The sequence below is a fragment of the Diplotaxodon limnothrissa genome, linkage group LG5 (genome assembly GCF_057381915.1).
Source record: "Diplotaxodon limnothrissa isolate DT_005_m linkage group LG5, D_limnothrissa_male_GT1.1, whole genome shotgun sequence".
NCBI lineage: Eukaryota > Metazoa > Chordata > Actinopteri > Cichliformes > Cichlidae > Diplotaxodon > Diplotaxodon limnothrissa.
In genome coordinates, this window is record NC_140600.1 from 28,727,183 (window position 1) to 28,753,982 (window position 26,800).

At 38.0% G+C, this 26,800-nt stretch overlaps 1 protein-coding gene across 1 annotated transcript; it reads left to right on the plus strand.

Moving 5' to 3' along the window:
* Positions 1–25,554, plus strand: LOC146632557 (sodium- and chloride-dependent taurine transporter-like). The gene is made up of 15 exons (XM_085353385.1): positions 1–193; positions 9,776–10,005; positions 10,094–10,228; positions 13,651–13,739; positions 14,065–14,210; positions 14,394–14,526; positions 15,983–16,117; positions 16,505–16,608; positions 16,720–16,844; positions 19,393–19,505; positions 20,604–20,741; positions 22,531–22,633; positions 23,292–23,392; positions 23,682–23,852; positions 24,082–25,554. Exons 2-15 carry the CDS (start codon positions 9,777–9,779, stop codon positions 24,238–24,240), a joined length of 1,881 nt encoding a protein of 626 aa, XP_085209511.1. The 5' UTR covers positions 1–193; position 9,776; the 3' UTR covers positions 24,241–25,554.
* The last annotated feature ends 1,246 nt before the right edge of the window (positions 25,555–26,800 follow it).

The following is a 26,800-nucleotide window of genomic DNA, read 5'->3' on the forward strand; positions in this document are numbered from 1 at the left end:
TCCCCCAGTTTTAAGAGACAAAGGTCAGGAAGAGAAGCTTATAAATAGGCTTAAATATAGGCTCCCGACGCGTTCAGTCCTCAGTCGCTCTAACGGACTCAAGAGGTCACGGACAAGACGAAACGGACAAGGGACGGCGCTCAAAGGACATTAAAAGGACAAAATAACAGAGGAAAGCACATCAACATTGCAGGTAAAGACAAAATGCACCCTCGTTGCACACCTACAAAATATTTCACGGAGAGATGATGGTGTATCTTACATGCATTCTCTTATAGATTTTTTCTAAAATATCAAATTACGATTTTTGATGTTTTGACTTATTTCGATTTTGTGTCTGAATGGAAACCTTTCCTTTTAAACCCCGAGGAACAGAAAAAAGTTCTTGTCCATTTCTAAGTTAAATCCATCGCATGTGTTTCATTATTATTGCTGGTTTTACTGATGGCAGTGTATACACGAGATGTCCGGGTGAAGATCTGTGAGGAAGCTGTGAGGTAGATTTGGGTGAAGGCTGTTCTCCCCTCGTCGGTGAGCGAGCGTTTAGGAAGGATCACTGGTGGACTTGTGTTACCCAGATGGCTACAGTGTCATTTTGTATTATTGGAATATGTACAATTATCTGTTTTCATCAGTAGCTTTGTCATCTGTGAGATGTCGCGGATTCACACATGTCTACGTCAGATGCTTTTATTTTAGAGGATCTTATTAATTTCTACCATTTGCTTGCTGTATTTATTTATTTATTTATTTTAAATCGTCTTTGTTTAGGATGGCGAGCAGCGGATTTAGTTCTGTTATCTGATTATTTGCTTTTACAGCCTACGCGAGTCTTACAGTCTTTGTCTCTCTTTTTTATATACATATATGTCGCTTTATTCTTAGGTCCTTGGATATCCACATTATTTAAACCAAATGAGAAGTTATATTTTTGGTCATTTAGGTTTATTATATATAGACTTTGTTTCGAATAATTGCGTTGCTGAACTAAAAAAGAAAGGGGAAGTGAGACGAGAAGGCGGAGATGCTCGTTTGTCGCTCTGAAAGCATCACACGCTGCTTCCCCTTAAAACGTCTCTCTCTCTCTCTCTCGTCCTCTCTCGTCCTTTTTCTTTCTTTTCTCCTTCGCTTAATTTTGTCTCCGTAACTGCACTATTTGTGACAATGAACGGGGGACATTTTACCGTCTCCAGTAACAAGTGCATGTGCAGCGATCATTAGCTTCCTATTGCTATTTAATTGTTAGAGTATTGAGAAATTACGTTTTTCGTCTGTATACGTTAATCTTACGCGCTTCGTTCGGTCTCACATTTATTCACAAGGGGTCGCTACAGTGGATTGCTCAATACCGGGGACCTTGTGTTAGGTGAATGGGTAAATCACTACACTACAGGGCTCTTAGACGTCTTACAAAGGTTGGAAGAGAATAAAAAAATGATTACTGGTAGCCTCAGTGTGCCTTGGAGGGGTTTGGTTCTGATAACAAGTAGTTATTTCCTTTTTGGGTTGGTTTCAGAGTTGGAAATTTACCCAGGATTTTTAACTCAGGAAGATGATAAAACCTGGAATGGAGTATCTTTCACAAAGAGACCTTTACAAAGCGTTTAGGAAACCGAATGGAGAGAAAATAAATCTTATCTATGAAATTATTTATACTATTTGAGTTTGAAATTGGATATTCAGCCTTGACAGAATTGATTAACAGTTGATAAACAGTGAGACATCTCCCACACAGACCATAGATTTCAGTGCAAGGTTAGATTAATAGTGTTTTCTTTTTTTAATCATTTATAAGTGTCAGTTACCAGTTCTTGTTAACTTTTAACTATATTAGGGGAGCAGTTTTCTGTGTTTTAGAGCCCAATGACACTGAGTGGAAAATATACTGGTATATAGGGCTAGTGTTAGGATTTGACAGAGACATTTCTGTGTGTATTTTCTCTGCTAGTGGCCTTGAGTTTAATCTAATCTTGACTGATGTAGGCAAAAATCTCGTGTAACTGAGTCTGCTGGCAAGTGACTAATTTCAAGGGGCTGTAAAAATTTATGAAAATCAAGAAGTGTTCAGTGGTTCAGTCTATCAGAATCATATACCCTCATTCTCATGTCTTTTTATGAAAGCTGGCAAACTTTTCAGTCAGTTACATGTTTGATGCTGTCATCGGTATCATGTGGGATGAGGGACAGTGGAGCTTTGAACAATGTCAGGAGTGATGTTAATACGGTGGGTTGGAGTGATAAAGAACGAGAGTGCACATAATGAGCTTAAAATGCCTGCAAAAGACCCCTACACATGTGACAGTTTATGGGTCTTAACAGACTTAAAAGGCACGTGAGTTTGAGTGCTGAGTTTGATGTGTGAAACTCTCGAATAGCACTGGAAGCTCAGGATAATGTCAGAGCTAGCTGGTTAGCAGGGACTGATCTTTTCAAATTAAGAGAGGTGATGTTTCTGTAGTGAAGTGATTTTGAATTGTGTTGTCCTCTTGGATGTAAAAAAAAAAAATAAGTAAATGACTAATAAAAAGAATTTCTGTGTGTGGGGAAACACTGTAGCCTGTCCAGAGATGCACTTCTTAGATTTTACATCACGCTTGTCTTTGTCTTTTATATTTGTGTTTTAATATCTAATCTGCAAAGTATATTTCAATTTTAATATGTTTGTTGTATTGTAAATAATAGTCATTTATGTAAGTGAAAATGTAGTGGGAATTTGTTGTTCCCTTGTCTGACAAACTACTGCTGAAAGCTGACGTGTCAACTGTAGGCTGTTGCTGTTAAATGATTTATTAAGTCAGTAATCTGAGGGTAGTGGAGCGTGCGTGTGTGTGTGCGTGCGTGCATGTGTGCGTGCATTCACGCATGCGTGTGCATTCATGCGTGCGTGTGTTTGTGTGCATTCACGCGTGCGTGTGTTTGTGTGCATTCACGTATGTGTGTGTTTGTGTGCATTCACGTATGTGTGCATGCATGTGCATATTAGTAAAATCTTAGTCATGGTGACAACAGCACTTTTTACAGATTAAATCTGAGAAAGGTGGTGCAAACCTATACTGACGTGGAGGATGAAAATATAAACTGTTGCATTGCATGTGCTGATATCAAACATTTATGATCAGGTGGCCTTGACATCAGACATGCCGCACTAAATATTAACCAACTTGAACCGGTAAGCAACATAAATTCACACCATTATGTAAGTTCACTATGAGCTCATTGCTGTTGGAGCTGCCCCATTAATCTTGTATGACTGTATAAATGTGTTGAGGTCTCAGTTTGAACATTTATTTAAAAAGCATTGACAGCTTTGAAAGATCTTATTTATCTTGGCTATTGAAGGTGAAAACGACAACGATAGTGATTAACACCTTATATATTTGTATATCAGGCTGATGAAAATTGCATATGTGCATGCGTTATCATGGTGATTGACTTTAATACATTTCATGCAAGATAACTGACAGAAGATAAAAGATCAGCATCACCTTGTGGCTAACAATCCAGTTTACCAGGAAATGTAGAAATTTTGGATTCTTTTAAGATTCCCAAAGAAATGATTAATCAAAACAAGACACTGAGAAAAAATTTTTGCACAATATATTCCAGAGAACTTGAACTCAATACTTCTGTAGACTTGATGAATATGGTGGAAGTTGCAAAAAAAACCCCAAGACAAGGGAGATAAGCTAGGGTTTATTCGCTTCTTGTGGTGGCAGGGACCGTATCAATAATTAAACTCCTGTGAATACTATAATGAGTAAAATAGAGCTTCAAGTGCTATCCTTCAGTCTCCTAGTAGACAAACCTATGGTATCAATTTGAAACTCCTACGTCGCCTTATTTTCAAGTTATTGCATTTACAAACTTGGGTGTCCACAGCGCCAGTCTGTTGAGGTGACGACAATACCCCATTGGCCTTTTACAGCTGAGGGGTAAAAATGAAAACAACGAATTTACAATGTATCTGCTGGACATGCAATTTTGAATCTGTGAACCGAAACGTTTATGACGAAAGGTTCGGTTAAAACCTTGCATTATTCTTTCATAATAAACCTCAGCTTATCAGGAATCTCTTAAAAACCAAAATATGACCAAAGTTTTGGGCAAAACGTTGAAATTACAGAGACACTAAAACAAGCCATAATCTTTGAAGTTCTTGAATGTTTAATTGTTAGATACATATTTGCAGTATGTGAATAATTGAAGCTCAGCTCCACTGACCTGTTATAGTTTGCAGAACTAGAGTGGAAAAAAAAATGTTAGCAGAACCGACAGTGAGTGTTAACTGTAGCTTGATAAGCCTTTTGGTAACTTTTGATAACTTTCTGTTGCCTCACATGCTCATACTTCTTGTGATTCTTGGTGTTCAAAGAAAAGCCTTTAGTCTCTTTTTTGGTCCATCAGCCCAACATCTATTTTTGTATTTGTCTGCATGTGACTCTCACATGCCGTTACCTTCTGTAGCATGATTAATTTTTAGTAACAAATGTGTACACGGACCTCATTGTTTCTTTTTGTCTTCATGCCATTGTGTTTTCAGCTTTCCCCATCCAAGTTAATCTTTAACAGCTTTCAGTCACTCTTTCCTTTGTCCCTATGTTCCACCTATTTCTCACTCTTTTTTTACTCATATTCACTCTCTGTGTTTCGGTTTCTTTTCCTGTCTTTCTTTTACAAGTTTTGTATGATCATTTCTATTTGTCTGAAATGAAAATGAGAAAAGAGCATCGAGAAGTGTCTGTACTTATGCAAAGTGAGGTAGCATTAATGGGGGAAAATTGTAAATAAACAAGAGTGTCTAAAGGAGTGCCTTGTAGAAAATAACCATAGTAAAATTAAGAGGGAAGGTAGCTATTGGAGGGAAACAACAGAAAATTTGCAAACAAGGACAAGCTGATTTAAAAAGTGACCCAGGAGGAAAAGGGTGAGTGATTACAAGAAAAGGGGGTGGGGGCAGCAGAAGCAAGCTGTGGAAATAAAGTGTGGGGGTGGGGGTAAAGGGTCGAGACTTCTGAAAGGCCCTGTGGGGGGTTGAAACATGAAGGATGTATAATGAAGAAAATGTAGAAAAACTAAAAGCAAAGGAGGTCAACCAAGATGATGAGAAAATAGGAATTGGAAAGGCAGAGGACAGCTGGTTTTGTGTTGCATCTCACTGTGTTTGGAAGACTGCTGTTGATTATTTTGTTACTGAAACGTCCAATCTTATCTCTAGTCTTTGGTAAAATATTTGAATCTGTCATCCTTAAGCCCTAAATCCAATAATTCTATTCATTGCTCATAAGCTAATAGGCTGAATAGCCTAAATAGCTCATTTGAAATGAATGAAATATCTAATATTGACATGTTTGTTAAAAGCACAATGTGATGAGCGTAAAAGAAGACTTTAACAGAAGACAAAATATGGGCGAGGAAAAAAGAAAACAAATATGCAGGGGATGAGTAAAAGAAATGTGAGGCAAATAAAGAGGAGAGTGGATGTAACGGGCAGCTGCAGCCAGCCCAGTGGAAATGTACATGGTCTCAAAATAGGAGAGTGTGTTATGTAAGTACTTTGGGACTGTAGTAAATATGTGAAGTCACTGAATGCATATCCAGAGTCTGGGTCCAGTGAGGTCCACCCTCACACACAATGGTTCTCTGTTGTGCACAAAACTTTTGGCCTGAACTTTAAATCATCCCACAATTCATAGTGGTTTCCAAGGCCAGTCTAACTCCGTGGGAGTCATGTTGTAGGAAATTGTGGAATAGCAACATTCCCGTGAACAGATTGGGTTCAGTCTCTTTGAAATGATGCCTTTTTCTTGGGATGAACCACCTGAGCAGCTAAATCTACACCTACACATGGTCACCACTCAATTACTTCTGTTTTCCACCACTTATCTGGGTCCAAGTCTGTAGTGAAAGCAGACTACACAAGATAGATGATGTGGCAGAGAGGTAAAGCTATCTCTTCCTGTGAAGTCCTGAAGCACTCCCAGGGCAGACTGAGTACACATCACTTCAGAGTGTTCTCGGTCAGCCCCAGGATTTAAACGCAGTTAATGTGCCTAGAAGATCTAATCTTAGAAGCGCCCAGGAAACATTCTCATCAGATGCTGTTTTCCAGTGATGTTCAAGACGATTCATTGCAGTATGCTGAATCACTAGAATCAGTTAGTTCAAAAGAATTGTTCAACAAATCGTTCAGCTTTGACCGAATTGTACTCACTGGAATTCAGCACAGTAACATTTCTAGTTAAAGGAGCTAGTGCTAGCGATCATAACGGACAAGCTAAATGCTATTCATAATTCTTGAGATTTTAATGATTTCCTAGCTGAAAATTGGGGAGTAGTACTAATATAACTGTCAAGTCTTTATTTTTAAAAATTATTTTAAGCTACTCTGCAATTCCCTCCAAAACATGAGAGGTGATTCTGGCTGTTTCAGCAACTGACTGTCACTGCGTCACTTTACATTCACTGTAAAGTACTTAAAGTTACAAATCATTAAACATAGGCCATTCCCCTGCAGCAAAACGATGAATTACTTTTGATCCTCTACACGCTTTCCTAATACAAGGAAGTTTGTTCACTGGCCCTGCTGGGAACTTGAAGGTATGTGTTTGTCTTCGTATGGCTTTGTAAGTTTAACAACATGATGAATTGAATCAGAAAACAATGGCCTTCCTGTCAGTGTATTCCTGTGCACAAATGACTTAAAACACTTGGCGAGCAAGTTATTCCTACATGTTCACCAGCACCTGACTGGGGACAAAAAAAGGTCATTTCAGGATATAATTCTGTTCACTTCACAAGTTAAACTCCTTGCACAAAGCTCAATAGATTGTACTACATAGCATATATGTAGTACAATGTCTTAGGCCGTCCATTATACTTTACACTTCCACAAGACTGTTGGGGCCCCCAAAAGCTTAATCATCAAATCGTCAAAGTACCTATGTACCTGCCAATTTTTGGGGACTTTAGAATACTTCAAATGCACCTATGCCACTTTTCCTTGCTTTTTAGCATGTTGTTGATACTAGAAGTGCCCGATTTGTCAAACTGTTTTATTACTGGATGATTCCCAACTACTACACTAGTAATTTCCAAAAGAACTGGTAGTACACAGTACATCCCAGCTAAACATTTTAATCTTGTTGTGCTTTTCTTTTTATGTATTTGATTTAACTTCACCCTAGCTATTTTAGGCAAATGGCTTCACTCCCTGAGTCAGTTTATTCAGCTTATTGCATTAATTCCTGTGATGTTGCAACACAACAGAGCACATTGCAGTATCACGTGAATTCCTCTTTTGTCTACTAGCTGGTTTCCTTTTTCAATTTAATATCTTAATCCAAATATATACAGGTATAATGTCACATATCTAGTGCTGTTAGGGGTCCTTTGTCTCTCCTAGCAGAAAGTCACTCACACAATATATGCACAAAAAGCCAGTTCTCTCCTCCTAGCATTACTCATTAACTTACTATAGGAAGTTATTCATGAAGATAAATATATGTGTCACTAACTGTGAAATCATTAACTTGTTTGAAATGAGAGATGGTATTGTACAGGGCTGTTTGTACTTAGTCAACCAAATATTGGCAGAAAAAGCTAGTATTTAGGCATGAACAGCTTTTTTTTCCCCCAATTCTACCTTGGTTGAAGATATCTGCTGATGCCAAACACCAATACACTAGTCTTAAATTAACAAGAGGCTAGGAATGATCCTTTATGTGCCTGATTTAATCATTGATTTACTAACTTATTTCCATTAGTTAGTTTGTGTTCATTATAAGATTTGTAGGCTACTGCTTAATGCTGCTATTAAAAAACACAGTAGTTTCTCCTTTTGTTTCAGTGTGAGTGTGCCTCCCTTTAGTTCTAGTCACACACACAAATAATCTTAGGTTTCTCTTCAGACTTCATAGCTTTTGCGGCTTAGCGATCTATAAGCCGCTCAGATAACGGATAACTCTCTTGCTGGGGTAAATTTTTACCCACCTTAGTGTACATCAATACGTTACAAGCATTCACCCATCAATGCAGTTGGTCACAGGATAATCAAAAACAGTGTTTCATACCTGCTGGCTGCTGCCAGCATGCCAGCAACATCTCATGAAGGAGTGGTGGCCATCCTTAACCAAAATGCTCATTTCTAACTAGTAACAACCCCACCCCACCCCCAATCTCTCCAAACAACGATATATTATATGAAAAAAAAAAAAAAAAAAAAAAAAAAAAATATATATATATATATATATATATATATATATATATATATATATATATATATATATTTTTTTTTTTTTTTTTTTTATATCAAAACTTAGAATTTCAGTTTCAAATCACTTTTTCAAATGAATAAAACATTTGACCCTGATTTAGCTTCCTAGACAGGTGAGATGAAATGATATCAGTGACGCTGGCATCAACACCTTACTCTGCAATAAAAGCCTTTAAAGAAATGTTACACTGAACATGACAACCGTTCATGTCCAGTCACTTGACCACAGTTTGTGTCCAATTTAAAAACAAATTCAAACAAAAAAGCTGTAGGTGCAACTAAAGTGAAATACTTCCATGCTGTATCTGATTCAAACATAAGAATCATGCATTCTGACTAACATTCCTGGGTCTGGTAGAAGCAAGGGAGAAAAAACCCAACAACTTTAATTTAAATATCCAGGTAAATATAAACTGGAAACAAAGCCTGTATCTGCAGATAGCCACTGAAAAGTAGTCTTTCCCTCAGTTTTACCTTCTGTAAATATCATCCTGAAAGACACAATAAGATTGAAAGATGAAGACAAAGAACTAGAGGGTGCAGCAACCTAGCACATGGAAAGAGAGGGATGTGGCATTTTCCACAGTGACAGACATCTGCTGACTACTAAGTATGTCAGTCTCTTCCACGACTGTCTTTGTGTCCCTCATTGTCATTGCTGAATGGAAATTTACAGCTACAGTTGTCATCGTAACCCTTATAATGTTCAGCCAATCACAGCGCCATATTAAATAGTTTCAATGAGGAAGTGCCGAAGAAGGAAGACTAGTTTTACGGTTTCATCTTAAACGTGTTACCATATATTCAAATCTTTTTATCTTGACTCTGATCAGTTTTAGCTTTCATTTGAACAAAATGCATTCAAATTGAACTGTTTATTTTTACCAGCTTTCTTTTTCATGTGCTATTTAGTAAGGATTAGGCAACAAAACCTCTCGGTGAGCATTCAAAAAAAAAAAAGATATACAGTTCTTTTTGGGGTGTTTGTTTGTTTGTTTTTTGTCAGTAATCAGTTTCATGTATCCAACAGATAATTTTTTATGCACTTATTTACATGACCACAGGAGGTCTCCTAAATATTCTTGGTCATTTTCTTCTTAGAACTGACAAAAATGGAGGATGCCTAACCTGATGGTTTATGAGTGGGTGCATAACCTGCTGGTAATGCCTGTGGGAGTGATTACAACTGATAATAGCCATTCAGTGGGATGGTTTGTGAAGCAGATGATAATTTTACAACTTCCTGAATCTTAAGCAACTGTTAAGCAGTTTTCCTGCCTCAGCTAATGTGTTTAGTCTCACAGTTCTTTGTCTCCAGTTCAGTCCCTTGCCACAACTGAAAAACTCAGTCTCAATCGTTCAGTAAAAATGCAGTGCATTCATGAAAGAAGGCACCAAAAATAATATATATATTTTAATTATTATACATTAATAATATTTTTGTTTTTGTTTTTCATGAATGCAGCTCTGACTTGATCTCTTCTTTGTCTTCTGTTTCAATAGAATGGCTCAAAAAGAGAAACTTCAGTGTCTGAAAGACTTCCATAAGGACACTCTGAAACCATCTCCCGGTAAGAGTCCTGGCACCCGGCCTGAAGATGAAGCAGAGGGCAAGCACCCCCAGCGAGAGAAGTGGGCCAGCAAGCTGGACTTTGTTCTGTCTGTTGCTGGGGGTTTTGTTGGTTTAGGGAACGTCTGGCGTTTCCCATACCTCTGCTATAAAAATGGTGGAGGTAAGGCTTTCAAATGCTGCAACAATTTATGTCAACTCATGGGGGTCATATTTTTAGGTTAATGGTTTCCCTTGTGTTCCCCATCTAGGTGCATTTCTCATCCCCTACTTCATTTTCCTGTTTGGTGGAGGTCTGCCAGTCTTCTTCCTGGAGGTCGCCCTGGGTCAGTTCACCTCTGAGGGTGGCATTACCTGCTGGGAGAAGCTCTGTCCCATCTTTACTGGTATGTAGTCCCTAATTAGATCCTCCCTGCTCAAATAATGAGCTTTTTCTTAGGAATCATATTATAGGTGCCCACGATATCAGTTCTAAAATAAAGAAACTGGAGATTATGGTGGTGGTTAGATGGAGTATTCACCCTAATTAACTCTGTCTCGGGTGTAACTTGTCTCATGAGGACTTTCCTCAAGGAAACCCATTACTTACTGCTGTTGAATCAGTAATTTCAGACACATCACTATAACTATTTCATTGAAATCTTGGGTATTATAATGATCATAAAATTCCAGTTATTGACTTAAAAAAACTTTCTTTCCATACACCTGCACCTGCACTTGTACCTGTGAGTTCAGCTTCACTTACTTCCCCTTCTTTTGATAGCCCGCCAATTTGACTGAGTGCAGAGTACTTTCCATATCCAATCCGAGACTTTGAATTTTTCCAGACCTCTGTTTTTTCCACTGAGAAATGGCTGTGTAACATAAGGCTGAGTCACACCAGGTTTTCATCCAATCAGGCTGCTGAGACTTTACCCTGCAGCCGTTACCAGGCAGCCAAGCCTGCACTGGTACACCAACATACTGAGGACTCTATTGTGCTTTAACCTTCTCTGGCTCACACCTGCCAAGAGGCATTTCTTCAGTGTACTCTGACAGGTCCTCTGTAGTTATTTTCTTCCACTTTACTGAGCTCAAGTCTTTTCTTTTTTCTTTTTCTTCTTCTTTTTTAATTCTAACGTCTTCTTTCTCCTCCTGTTATTAAATGTCTTATATATTATTTTTCCCTCCTGTCCTTCTGTCCTGGGCATCTCCACTTCCCCTTCTTCATTTCATTCACTGTTCTTCTCACCTCCCCCTCTCCTCCTGTTCACTACCAGCCAAATAAGGTTAATGTATTTCTCCCTGTCTGTTCAATTCTGAATAGTCATTTTTTTGTAATATTTATACTGCTCCATCTTCAGCAATTGCACATTAACAGTCATTATTTCTGAAATGCATTCGTGGCTTCAGTTCAGAGCTATAAACACATTCATTTCTTTCTTATGATCTTAATTATTTACTTGTCCTGCTATTCTTGCTTTCACATAAATACACAATCTTTCTTCTTTTCAGACACATTATCCTCTTGCAGTCTTGTACATGGATATCAAAGACAGACACACACACACACACACACACACACACACTCTCTCTCTCAAGACAGTGTACAAAGTGTCCTGAATCACACGTTGTTATGGCAACAGCGCAGCAACACATCAGAGAGATGATGAGAGAGAGAGGGGAAAAAGGCAGAGCACAGATCTGAGGACCAGACAGATGGATTGACAAAAAACAGGAAAAGGTGGAGAGGGATTTAACAGAGGAGAGAGGTTTGAATGGAGAAGAGATGATGAGAGTGAGGGAATTAGAGGAAGACAGGGGGGGAAACAAAGCATGGTAAAAGCAAAAGACAAAATAGAGGATATGAGTGAAACAGAAGCGAAAGGTCTATACTACAAGACTTAGAAAAAATAAAAAGAACATTATAAACAAGGGGAGAAAATCCAAGCAAAAAATTATCAAATATAATATGGACTTACTGGTATTTGTTGTTGCAATATATTATGTTGTGGGTTTAAAGTGAAATGTGATGTGATTAGCTTGGATTCAGAAATTTGAACTGTTGATGGCATTTTTTGGCTTTAAGGCCAAAGAGAGGCCAATAAAAACAGAGCAGATAGTATTAGAAAGGAATAGAAAAACAGCAAGAACTATAGACTGCATCTCGCACTCTTACACAAATAAATTACTGCTTCTGTGTAAACTGAAAGTTATGAGGGCTTGAAGAATAAAACTGTCATTGAGTTGTTGTGGCTAAACAGAACATGAACACAATGTCAGTGAGGGTAAACAAAATTACAACTTGGCCTTATTTGATTTGAAACAAAGCTTGGTAAAACACATGGGTGGCAACGTTGTGATATGTTATTCATAAAATGAGGGCTTCTAAGGTCAGCAGATGAACGCAAGATGTGACGTCATGGAGGAGGGCACAGCTCTTTGATTTGCAGCGTACCATGTGATCCAAGTGTTTGTGTGTATCTTGTGAGCATGTGCATGTCTGTGTTTTTTAGACATATAGAGGTTATGATGCTGCCAATTAGCTCAGTGATTAAAATAACATAATACAATGTTAAAATATTCCATGCATTCATTAGCACACTAACACGCACAGACACAGATTGCAAATTAGAATTTAGTCAGGCAGTTCACAACACCAGCACACACACACACACACACACACACACACACACACACACACACACACACACACACAGAAGGCCAGTGACGTTGAAGGACATTAATTTGTATGAGTGGCCTCAGTCGGCTGTGTTTACAAAAGCAATACAAAGCTTTTTCTGATATACTTACGAGGACCGTCGGTGACCTCTAAACTAAAATCTAATCCATGTCCAAATCTTGGTCCAAATCCCAGTTTCAACATCTGTTCTCATCTGAAGCAAGGGTTGGGGTTTTTCTTCCCTTCATATCCTTGTGTAGTGCATAAGAGCACACAGGAGTGCACACACAACTCATGTGTTTACCACCAGCTTATTCAAGTCATTCAAGGCCAGTACTGATGCAATGAATCTTAGCTGATATTAAACATATTAGATGCACTATAATTAAAACTGAAGGTTAAAAAAGAAATAAATGATTGCTTTAGACCTTGTATTGGGTAAATGTTGTCCTGTACTTGTGATATCATTTTATAAGGACTAGCTATTTTGTAAAAAAATGGATCTGATACTGCTGACTTTTCTGCAGATGTACAAATCTTGCAGTTTGCACTGTAAATTCTGTTAAGCGCATGTAACACTTAGTGCACAAAACCATTAAAAACAGGAAGTATCACTGAGACTCAAACTTGTGAGGATGCAATGACTGGCTTGTAGAAATCTTTTTATCTAGTGAAATCCAAGTTTGCAATTTTCAGTTCTATCTTTTTTTTTTTTTTTTTCTTTTTACATTTTAAAACTATTTTTAAAATGGTGTATCATATATTCAACCACTGCCATCTTGTGCTTTACACAAATTTCCCATAGAGTTTTGCTTAGGATTCAAATCTTTGTTTTGTTTTTTTTTCTCTCCTTCTTTTGAACATCTCTGCCACTGGTCTCGTCGTCTTTTGTGGCCAATCAAACATCAGCATTAAACCTCTTCCTCTTATACAAGAAAACTGTGTGTTGAAAATTGTGGGGCTTTGGAAACAGTCACTAAAATATCATGTCTTATATAAGTTGACGTGCCAGAAAATGGCAATATTGAAATTGTTGTATATTATTTCAGAGAAAAGTAATAGTATAACTAATAATTATTAATAGTGATTTAATAGTTTGATGACCCGCTTCTTGTTTAATCCCCTGAACCGCTCTATTCTCTCCAGGCATTGGTTATGCTTCCATTGTGATTGTGTCCCTGCTGAATATCTACTACATTGTCATCCTGGCCTGGGGCCTCTACTACCTGTTCCAGGTAGGTTTGAGGGGGGGAAAGACAGCTGTTGAATATTCCATTTCATTTTCCACTTGTTTCAGGCATGTATTATTTACAATGGAGATAGGTGAGGAATTTACATCCGGGTAGTGCAATCTTTGATTCTTGTTAATTTAACTACCAGCTAACTGCCATGCAAGTTTTGTCTAAACTTACATTTTTCAGGGGACACATTCAACAATAGCTGCATAAAGAAGTGACTAGCCTGCTACCAGAACATGAATATAGTAATTATTATTAATAATAGTAATAATGCAGTTGTCATCATTTATCTTTTTTTTTTTTTATTATTATTATATCCCAGTGTTTTCAGCCTGAGCTGCCCTGGGCCAAGTGCAATCAGCCCTGGAACACTGATCATTGCATTGAGGACACCTACCGCAAGAACAAAACCCTCTGGGTGGCTGCCAACGCCTCCAACTTCACCTCCCCCGTCACCGAGTTCTGGGAGTAAGTTACATAAAACCACACACACCTGCACACTTGCATAACCACAAACAATTGTTCATTCTTTGTCATGTAAAAGTTCAGTCAAGGTGAGGTAGAAAGTCGGCAATGAAACCTGCAGCTTGCAGACACACACCTACAGAGGATTATTTATTTATTTATTTACCCATTTATTTATTGTTACAGGCATAATGTACTCGGTATCTCCAGTGGTATAGACGAGATCGGCCCGATTAAATGGGACCTGGCCCTGTGTTTACTGCTTGTGTGGGTCATCTGCTTCTTCTGCATCTGGAAGGGCGTAAAATCCACTGGAAAGGTAAATATCCTGTAGTGTCTCGTGTTCATTGCTTCGTCACTTCTTTATTCCTCTTAGAATACAGGGACCTGGTTTTTACAGGACATTAATTTCAGCTAACATCCAAGACATGGTCATGCTTATCTGATTTTTATTTCTCGCCTTTGTGGTCTGACCAGGAGAACAATTTGCTATGTTTACATTTCCTTGTGTAAATACAAAAATAAGCTCATAGGTTTTCAAACTAAACAAAGGCAAATATGGGTGACATAATTCATGTTTTAAATGTTACAATATTACTATTTAATACACTACTGTGTGCAGAATGTAGTCAATGGTGACTAAAAGAGGACAAAGTTGTAACACAATTTCTTGTTGCTTGACAAATCACTACGGATTTTTCTGATAAATTGATATTGGGTGCTTCCATGCATCAAGAAATTACCTAAGAATTTGTAGATTGCAATTGTTTTATTACTAAATATAATATCTACAGTGAAGAGCCACTAGTGTTGTAATGTGTATGCCCCTGCTTGTGCTACAACAATGTCTCTGGCCTGTTGAGACACAAGTTCTCCTGTTCTTTACAGGTACTGAGACATTTGCAGCAAATCTGTAGAGCGTGAGGGGGGTTTCATATGTTACACTTCATTTCCTAGTATGCTACACAGATGCCTGGTCAAAGGAAGGTCTAAGAAGTTTGGACAACAAGTCAATGCCATGAGCATTTTGGCATTTTGCCCAAACCCTTCTTGAACTCTTGTTGCTGAGATGCTTTGACCCTGTTGTCTAGACATCTTAATTTGGCCCTTGTCACAGCTGCTGAAATTTTATGCTTGCCAGTTTTCCCAATTCCAACATCAATTTAAAAAAATGACAGTTCACTTCCAGCCTAATATATCCTTGACAAGTGAAAGCTGTCTGTTTTATAAAATGGTATTTTCTCTACATTTTTCTATAGTATTGCAGGATAAATGTAATCTTGGGTATTTCAATATAGGGAATATTTCAGACCACGTTGAATTGCTGCTGCAGTAACAGCAGCAACAGCTTGCTCCAAGACCAAAGGCAATCAATCCCAGACCGCTCTTTTTATAGCCCTAACACACTTTATTGATTGCGCTGACCTGATTGATACTTTCTAGTTGATCCAAGTTGTAATTCTTGTATTATTGTCACTCCTGCAAGGCCAAATGTGGTCACAGTTTTCCACATAAGAGATACTGGTACACCGCTATTGATTTAACGGACCACCTGTGGTCTGTTGTTGTCCAAAATATTCCCAAGTTCACACACTGATCAAATCCATTATCTGTAATAAAGCCAGAGTATCAGCTAGCTGGCAAAATAAAACTACTGTGGATGGAGATTTGATAAGCTAATATATTGGCAGTAAAATAATTCAAACTGGATCATTTAGAGTTTGTCTCCGAAATGTGTGACCTTGCTCTTCTGTACCTGTGGTCTCCCCTTATAGGTGGTCTATATCACAGCCACGTTCCCTTTCGTCATGCTCATTGTGCTTTTGATCCGTGGTGTGACGCTGCCAGGTGCTACTGCAGGCATCAAATTCTACCTGTATCCTGACCTCACTCGCCTGAAGGACCCAGAGGTAGGTGTTAACCTGAGGTGCATGAGCAAGAAAACACTGTTATAGCTTTCCTTCACTAGTTTGACCACATACCTGTCCGGCTGTTCATACAGAAAAGAACCAAATTTAAATTCCAAAATTGTTGAACTCATAAAAATGGAACATGTGGTTTACAAGGAAATGAGACCGCAATAATATAATTGCTGTTGTCCTTTTTTTGGTTGAATGGCAACAAAACACATGCCTGCACACTGATTTGTAAAATGTGGCAAAAGAAAAGCCAAAAAAGGTTTTTCATAAACAACCAGAAACACAGTTTTATCCCACTTGCTTCGCTGTACAAAATCCCCTTAAATTCCCCCCCATCAGCAAGCCTCAGCCTTTTTGTCCCCACTTCCTTCTTGGTAGGTGTGGATTGATGCTGGCACCCAGATTTTCTTCTCCTATGCCATCTGTTTGGGTGCCATGACGTCCTTGGGGAGCTACAACAAGTACAAATACAACTGCTACAGGTGAGCCATTAGTTTTCAGTGAGGGGGTTAGCGATAGGGGAGAGAGGGGGGGCTAAAGGGATCCTTGTGTGTTCATTAACAAATCCTCCTCATGACATATGTGTGACATAGGGACTGTTTGCTGCTGGGAGCCCTCAACAGTGGTACCAGTTTTGTGTCTGGCTTCGCAATATTTTCCGTCCTGGGCTTCATGGCACAAGAGCAAGGGGTGGACATTGCTGATGTGGCAGAGTCAGGTACGAGGGTTCTGTAAAGGCGGCAGTGATGGTGGGCGCTGCTTCCTGGTTAACAAATAAAACAATAGCAATTATGAAGAAAAACAGCAACGAAACCTGAGTGAGAATTCGACTACACGTCCAGTTTCGAAATGAGTTGAAATTTGGAATTGAATGGATTCGCTGATTGATCTTGAATGACAGCATCAGAATATAAAAGCTTCCGAAATCAAACACTCCTTGACAAAAAGTAGAAATATTGACTTGATTTGTTAGCGCTCATTCGAACGAAACAAGTTGGGGCTGAGATGCATCTGAAACTCGATTGTGCTTTTTTAGGCACGCGTTGAAAACTGTAGCGGAGTGCACTTAGAATTAGCTGTGTCATATTGTACATGGATCTTGTGCCAACGTGATGTAGTTCTGAATTGTTCCTTTTGTGTACACGAGAGATTCCTGCCACCATTATTGTGGTTCCTTTTTTTGCGTGACATCGGCATATGTGGTTCTTGATTCTTTCTATTATTTATTTGTTGTTTTTAATCATGGTAGCTAGAGCCAGCGCCTTTATCTGTTTGGGTTTCTTTTCCTCTCCAATCATGTTGTCCATGTAAGACATGATTTTGTTTTGAATGCATGACTATCAGTATACTTTAGGTAAAAGAAAAAGAGTAGTTGTTTTCACGGCATCGTGAGATTGAGATATTTTGGAAAATGGCTTTGAGGGAATTGTAAGTGTCGACATCTTTTCAGCGTAGGAAGTGTAGTTTTCAGACAGAATCACAGGATTTAAGTTAAAAGCAGATGTGCAAAGGTATAAGTCACCCTCAAATGTGTTGGCACATGAAGCTTTGTCAGATGAGTCACAAACTTGAAATCTATACTAATATTTGTTTTTTCTGGTATATCATCATCAAATGCTCTGATCTTCATCTCTGCCCCATGATCGACCAAGAAAAAAACCCAAAATGTAGCTTTCAGTCTGCTAATGTCAAAAAAAGAGAAACTGTCCTTGCTGCCAGCCCAGTTTATATACACTTAGAGTGGCAACGTATTGGTGGGGTGTGCAGAACTTTCAGAGATCAGTGTTGTTTGGTGAGTGGGCTGATGCTCCACAGGGAACTAGAATAGAAGTGTTGGTCAGAGGAATTGAGTCGAGCACCCTGCATATCATGGTTATCAGCTTGGTTTTCATGCCTTAGAAAGTTTGTCCACCTTTGTGGGTCTATGAACACGGAAGGTTACGTAGACAGCAGAATATAATAAGTATTGGAACATCTGCATGCTCATCAAGCCAACTCAGGCAAGCAGGTTATGAAAAGCCCCAAATCATCAGAAGTAAGTCTGCCTTAACTGCTAATGCTTGAATGTTTTGTGCACGACAGAATGTGCTGACTGAATACTCAAAGAATACTGTGGTTTTCACAGTAGAATGTAAGCACACATGACATGGCATTCAAATGCAGCTTTGGAAGTATTTGTAGAAATGACTGATCAATTTCATTGAGTTAATATAGCATATGTTTGTTTCAGGTATAGGAAAGGTTTTTGTTTTTTTCTTTCTTTCTTTGTTTTGTTTTTTTTGTTTTGTTTTTTTGAGTCAACGCGCGGTGTTTGGTTGGATGCCTCATCATAATTTGCTACAAAAAATGCAACACATTGACACATCTTGTTATCAGCTGCAATGCTGTTTCGCTGTTATGGCTGCTTCCCTGTTCTTTGACTTCTGTTGTATAGTTCCCGATGTAGCAAGTCAAATAAGACCTCATTTAAAAAAAAAGAAAAAAAAAAGAAAAAGAAACTACAGAAAAAAAGAACATGTTTGCTCTTTATCTGACCACTCATTTTGCATCTGCTGCTGTTTTGCATTGGTCCTTTTGCATTCCTTATAGAAAGGGTCATCCTAATTTCAGTCAGGAATGCAAAATGGCTTGGGTGAATTCGTTGAACCGTCTTTAGCAGTTGAGGTTATATTTTGCATAGAATTGCTGCAGTGTTGTGGTGTTGTATGGTCTTTTTGGTAATTTTATTCCACATAACCCATGTACCAGTTTTATTCCATTACATAATGTACATGCATCCATTTACTGAATGCTTTACAAGTTATCTCATGATTTACTTACTTCCACAGAGCTGCAGCTACATTATACTAAAGCGTGCATTTAATGTCATACTCTACCTGTATTTATTTTTCTGTTTGCCTTTTAGTGTAAGAATTCAGTGTAATATGTCCTTGTTAATGATATGAAACTGTGCTGTGTTGAGTGTATACAGTTTATAGTGTGCCATAATGTGTTGCTCATAAGAGGTAAGTATGTGTATTACATATACTTTGGTGTTAGTGCATACTAGCTATATACAAAGTCATAAAACCAAAGTAAATAATTGTTCCCAACATTTAGCCAGTTTTTTATGATGTGTTCATACCCTGTTCTGCGTCTCCATTGTTTGGGGCTTCTTTTTCTCCCCCATAGGGATGCAGATCAGATGAGTTTATCATATGGTTCTAATGTTGCCTTACCCCCTTCCCCTTCTTTCTGCTCTTACCCCCTTCCCCTCTCCTCCGCAGGTCCAGGCCTGGCTTTCATTGCCTACCCTAAAGCTGTAACCATGATGCCTTTTCCTACACTCTGGGCAATCCTCTTCTTCATTATGCTGCTGCTGCTTGGCCTCGACAGTCAGGTTAGAGGAAAAACAAACTTTCACACATGGGTGACTGTTGGAGCTTCAGGAGGTTCGCCATAAAAGGAAATGCTGATGACACTTACAGGCGTCAGCTATTTTTAAGGTTCCCATAAGCAAAACATTTAACTGCTCATTGGCCAACCACAGAACCAAGTGTGTGAAGAAGCTTGTGCACAAATACAGTAGTGTTTGAAAAAGACTTTGGCTGGATATTTCGTGCTTTAAAATGTCTGTTTCTGTGCATAAATATAGACACAAAAAGTCATCAAATAGTATTCATTAATAGGTGAAATTAATAGGTGAACGACAACTGGAAAAAGATTTATATAAGATTATGTTTCAAATTCAGGAGAAACTGTTAAAAAAAACCACAACATTACATTACACAAACATTACTCTTTCAAGGTCATTTTTCTTTGAATCTTTGCACCACTCTGCAATAATCTTTATTATCAACAGACCGAGAACGTCTTTAACACCAATAAAACGTATGCAATCATGTGTATATATCCTTGCTATTGACCCCCTGTTGAGGTAGGCTACGATGCACACTTTAGTTGATGATTTTTTTTCTTTTTTTAATATAGAAAATTTATATTTTTCCTTTCCATATTCATTGTTATAATTATTTTCCTTGTTTTTGCTTTTATCAAAGCCACAGGGAGCCACTGCATGTAAGCCAGAGCTGCATTCAGCTATGGAGTGACCCAAAATGTATTTCTTACCCGTGCCCTGTAAGTGGGTGCATGATAGCACAGTGACGCGCACCACAACTGAGGTGGTTTGTGTGGTTGAATATTCGTCTTTAGACTCATAAGGGAATAACAATAGAACTACTTCTGCTTTTTACCTGAGTTCTAAGCTTAGACACTTTACACATTGTACCACAATTTCAAAAGAACCAACAATAACAACTCCGCTTCACCCACTCGTTAAAATGGCCACTGACTAGTCTGTGTTTGAAATTTTACACAGCCACGTCATATAGTGCTGCCAAACCTCAGCAACAAAAGTTGCACTGAAATATTTTGGATACTTATTAGTGCATTTATCCTTTTTTGATTAATGCCACTGTATCTCTCGGTTCCCCTGCAGTTTGTGGAGGTGGAAGGGCAGATCACATCACTGGTGGATCTGTATCCGTCCTTCCTAAGGAAGGGTTACCGCAGAGAGGTCTTCATCGCTATTATCTGCTGCATCAGCTACGTGCTTGGACTCACCATGGTTACCAAGGTAACAACACAATGGAAAGTGAACACAAAAGAAAGCACCAGCAATCATGGCCAGAGCACTTTTAGAGCACTTAGAATCAGTGTAATCATTAGAAAATTATAAAACAGTCAAACTCTGTGTTGTGAATTACAAAAACAGTACTCGAACAGAAATGAATCACTCTGCAGTATTTCTGCAGTATTTCTCCACATGTTCACTACACCCACTGATAAATATACATACATACATACATACATACATACATACATACATACATACATACATACGCACACTGTGGTTGCTGACCTCATTTCAGGCTCCATCTCCCAACTCAATACTCCAGGAAAAACAGTGTTCAGACAGCTATTAGTGTCGATCCCAAAAGAGATGACAGGGGGCTATTTATACTGTCAAGTCATGAGAACTTCCCTTCCCTCGTTTGATATTAATAGATACAGTAGACTTGATATAGCTTTTCTAAATCTCGTGCTTCCTCCTTCTTCTCTCTTGTTCCCGTCTGTTTCTTTTGTCTGTTGTTTTTCATCTCATTTAATTTCATCTTCCCTTTGCATTTACCTTGTTTGTAGCACCTATCTACAGTTTCCCTCAATGTTCTCTCATCCTCATCCTCCTTAAGCTTCATCTTAGCTGATTCTGTCTTTTTCACCTTTCTTTACTTGTACATAAGGCTCCTGGCAGTTCCTCATTATTGCAGTAATATCTGTAGAAGCACACCTTTCTCCTTCATTTGAAAAATGCAGCAGTCCTGATACAGCAGGTACCTGGTATTGTGTATATACTTTTACAATATGCCACATCCAGTATGCCATGGGCCATACTCATGAGAAATGTTTGACATGAAAAAATCAGGTAAAATGTTTAATTATGTTATGATATGAGATGGCAATCACTCATTTTCAAACCTGACTAGAAATTCTGAGTTACTTAATACAATCAGCCTGACAACTCCATTTTTTTGTTTAAATTGTTTTTTAATTACATATTTTTGTTTTCTTGAACACGACCCTTGATAACCCAGTTCCACTTCTTTGTTTAACAAAACAGAAATCTATAATGACCAATTTTCCTTACACCAAAGGTGGGAAAAGCCCAATATTTTCTTGCTTTATTACTGCAAAGTAAGAAACACTTAAATGAGAATCTACAGGTCAGTAATTATACAAAGTGGGTTTTTTGTTTTGTTCTTCGGCAATCCTCGTACTTCGCTTTTTCTCCTACGATCAACATTTAAACATTATCTCTGTACTTACAACCTCCCATCACTGTTTTCTGCCCCAACCCGTGCTCCCTCCCCTTCTCTTTCACGCCCCCTCTTGTTCCCATGACAATATCTTTTTATGGCAGCACTGGCCTGATTTCAGTTCAGGATTCCCATGACTAACTTCTCACAATGGATAAACGTGTGCACACTCAAAGTACATGTGGACATTTTGGCTGCTCACTTTTACTCTGTATTTACCTTAGCATCCTATAATAGTCAAATTAGTACATGTATGATTAACAGTTTTTCATAGTTGAGTGTTCTTGTCACACTTGTCATTCTTACACCAACTCATTGCAAAGGAAAACCACTATTGTACTTATTGTAGTATAACCCCATACACTTAAAGCCACAGTAATGCTGGTATACAGGTCTTTCTGTTGTAAAGCATGGTAACAAGATGAAAACTGAAAATACCTGAAATGCACCTGGACAGAGGAGAATTTAAAAAACAACAACAAAAAAAACAAACTTATTTTAAAACTAAGTCTGTGTTTTGTTTTGTGTTTCTGTTGTTGTTTTTTGCAGGGTGGCATGTATGTTTTCCAGCTGTTTGACTACTATGCAGCAAGCGGTGTGTGCCTTCTGTGGGTGGCATTCTTTGAATGTATAGCTGTTGCCTGGGTTTATGGTGAGTACTACATAAATAATACTTTTTTTTATTAATGCTTTTCTAATGAACACCAGTTAACATGACCTTGTGTTGTGTATTCAGACAACAACAAGTTTACTGATTAAGTACCTAGTAATGTCTACCTATTTAATATCCCAGCTATTTGTGTGTACACTCTTTTGTTATAGAAGGTGACAGACAGACAGCTTAAAACAGAAAAGTCCGCATAGACACCTCAAATCTATCTTGTCAGAAAAAATATACTTATTTCTGATCATGAATCTGCAAACAATTAATAAAGGATGAGGTTGTCTAAAAGTAAAATTTTCTAAATTATTTCCTGTCTGTAATCTGTGACATGTTAGTTACTTTGGCAGGTGTCTTTCATGCTGTTGGAATCCATAATTTTGGTTCAATTTACACTGATAGGATTTGAGCCTTCAGATTTCTAATTTGTGGATGAGGCCTAATGTCATAGCATCTAAATTTTATTTTATTTAAATATTTATTTCTTTATCATTTTATCATAATTTCTTTATTTTTTTCAATTTAAAATAATGCTCTAAATTGGCTGAAGTGCTACAGCAATATGACAGTAACAGATTTCAGTAAGAATTCAGCTGCAGTACTTCACAACAGTTAGGAGGCAAGCCAATTGAGTATTTTATCTCCACAGGCGTTGATAATTTCTATGATGCGATTGAGGACATGATTGGCTACAGACCAAATCCTTGGATGAAATGGAGCTGGACTGTGGTCACTCCTTTACTGTGTATGGTAAGGACTGTTGTTTCATCAATCAGATAATCAATTAAACTTGTTCTCATTTCTGAGAAATAATTTCAACTTTTTTCCTCTGAATTAACAATCGACAACTTTTTATTCACTGAAAATTGTACTAGTGTCATCATGAGCTTTTCTTACATATAGTTTAGAGATATTTCACCACGTTATGCTTTGGGTATAACACAGTAATTTATTTATTATTTATTACCAAATAACCAGATACAAAATAATTAAAAATACATTTAAAAAAACGTACACTTCTGCTCCTCTTCCAATCCAGGGTTGCTTTATCTTCTCTTTGGTCAAATACAAGCCATTGACGTACAACAAGATGTACCAGTATCCTGACTGGGCCATTGGAGTAGGGTGGACTTTGGCCTTGGCTTCTATGATCTGCATCCCCATGGTGGTTGTCATCAAGATCATTCGATCTGATGGGCCGCTCATTGAGGTGGGTGCCTGGCTGTTAACTGTTTAGCTCTTCTCTTTCTTCTCTATTATTCATCACTTCACTTTTAGTGGAATTAATGGAATCTTTTAGATTGTAATTCAGTTACAATCTGTCTGACATATCCTGACATCTTTTCATAAGACTTTGCTCATCAGTTGTCCTTTCTACTTTCCCTATAACTTGACCATTTCTTACCTTCAGTTTTCTAATCCCACCTTTCTCCCCACAGAGGATTAAGGCAGTGGCAGCCCCGGTTCGTGGTGGAGCCAGCTCCCGTCCTGCAGACCACCGTGGGCCTAAGGAGCTCTCCTGTCCCCTGGACCCCAATGGGAACAAGGGCCTACTGATGAAGGCCCCCACTCACACCATCGTAGAAACCATGATGTAAAGGAATGAGGCGGAGGCTCTCCATGAGATCGCTCTCCTCCCCTCTCCTGTCCTCTAAAATGCTTTTAAAGCTAGCTAGCTTTCTGTCTATCTGTCTGTCTTTGTCTGTCTGGTGGACTGATAAGGGTTTTAAAGAAAAAGTTCAAATCTTTTAGGAAAGTTTTGAAAGTAGTTTGCTGTTGGTGGTCTTCATAAGAGGGTAACAGTCACATTTCAAATCTATTTCTGAATGACTTAAACTGTTTTGTTTTTTATTTTTCCGTATAAATTTTCATGTGACTACACGTCCCACTGTGTTCTTGCTTTAAAGGCAAGGTGGCAAATTAGAAACAGCCAGCGGCCATGTTTCACTGGCTACTTTTGCACATAACCAGCCATTATTCTAGAAGAAAGTGGTTATTGAGTCTTGGAATCAAATCATCTTTTGTAGCCACTATATACAGAGAATTCCTACAATAGGCACTGATCACCAAAAATTGTTTTTTTTTGTGGTTTTTTTTAGCTGCTTTGATGGATATTTTATTATTATAATAATAATAATAGTAATAATTATTATTTGCCAGTTATACTATGATCATCGTATAGTTCTCTGAGGGCATGTGCCACAGGATTACGCTTTGGCATATTCTGTTCCATTATGTTCGGCAGAGGCCTTGTTGATATCAGAGTTATTAGCTTTTTTGCCGAAATATCAAAAACGCAACTCTGCAGACACCAGCGTTAAATGGCTTATCACTGCCGGCTCTTTTCCCCTTGTAATCATAGATTTTAAAATATCAGCAACAATGAGCTTACCACATATTTGGGTTAGTGTTACAAAATATGAATAAAAACAAATAAAATCAATTTCAGCATAAACCAAAACCAAATCAAATTATAATCAGTGACTTTTTTTTAAGTTAATATCTAATCATAATGATGAAAACAGAATCCTCTGAATTCACCTTGTGCCCAAATATTCTCATCTTTCACAGTCAAACAATGGGCCAAAGAGAAAACTAGCACTGAAACTGAATTGGGGAACTTTTTTTTTTTTTTTTCCTGCACAAAGAGAGATATCTGAAAGGATTTGAAGTGTGGAGGTTCAACCCTTGACTGTGTTGTTTGTGACGTACTGTACAGTAGTGGCTAATCAGTCTATCAGTATCTATCTCTTTATCTATCTTTCTCTGTTCTAGACCAGTTTACAGTACATTAGTGACTGCACTAGGCACTCTTGGCTTAAAAGTTTGGATTGAATTTGTTTTATTTACTACAAAGGAAGACACATTATTATTATTATTATTATTATTATTATTAGTTCTTTTTTCCTCTGTCAGTGTTTAGATTTTTTTTAATTAATGTTATTGATATTTACTATTGAATTGCTGTAGTTTTATATAGAAGGAGGAACACTTTCATCTGGTGAAAATACTAAGCTATTATTACAAACCATACATCTATATTGGCAGCCATTGTAGTAAAGTCTTTAAATTTCTTGAGCTTTGGTCCTAGCAACAGTTGTCTTAGGCATCATAGAAATAAACAATGCAACTGTTTCCCCAAATATTATCTCTTACAGAGGGGTGTGGGCCAATTTTTATACATACAAAAAGAATTGGAAACCTGCAATGGCTCCAGTCACAAGTTTGTAATTCTTGGGTTTTTAACTTTTCCTCTTCTGGAAATACCAGGACACAGTATTTATTTCAAAGAAATCTAGCTAGGCAGGACACTACAACCAGTGGTTAAACAAAATTTCAGTAACTCAAATGACTCACATTAACCAATGGTTGGAAGAGACTCCCAGTAGATAAACCAGTGTCTGACTGTCAGTTCATTTCAGACACTGAAATTTGGCAGATGGCTGAGTTTGGTCTTTTCTGGGGTCTCCATGTTGCTTGCTCTCACTTCAACTGAGACCTGAAAAGCTTCACTTTTAACAGCAACTGTTCAAACCTGTCTTTTCCCCATAAATGAATACAGATAATATAAATATAGTTTTGGATTAATTATGTCACACGTGTTGCAGTAGAATGCCCTTGGCACTTTTTTTGTTCAATTTTCATGCACACCAGTGAAACTAGTGATACCCAGACCCCATTAACCCTGTGATGGATTAACTCTGTCTTGAACTCTGTTTGATTTTAGCAATCATGCATGAAAAACTACATTCATCTTGTTAACATAGGGGCCATACTTTTGATTATGTGAATAGCTGGCAACAAAGAGCAGACTACGTGAGAGGTATAACATTTACAACAGTTATGTTCATTTTATTATATCTGTGTAACAAAGGGTTTCTCATGTGTATGCGTCACCAGCGACCATCCACTCAGGATCTTCTTTGTAATGCTTTTGTCTACTGTACAGCTGCATTAACCCAGCATCCAAAAAAAGACACTTAACTCTGGGTGACAGAGCTACATTGGTAGCAATTGAAACTAATGTTTTCATCCAGCTTGGTAAGCCATTAGATCCTTCTTTGCTACAGAGAGATGAAAATCACACCATATCTGCCTATTTTAACCGCAGTCAAATATGAAAAACAGTTACTTGACATAAGGCTATATTGCACTTTT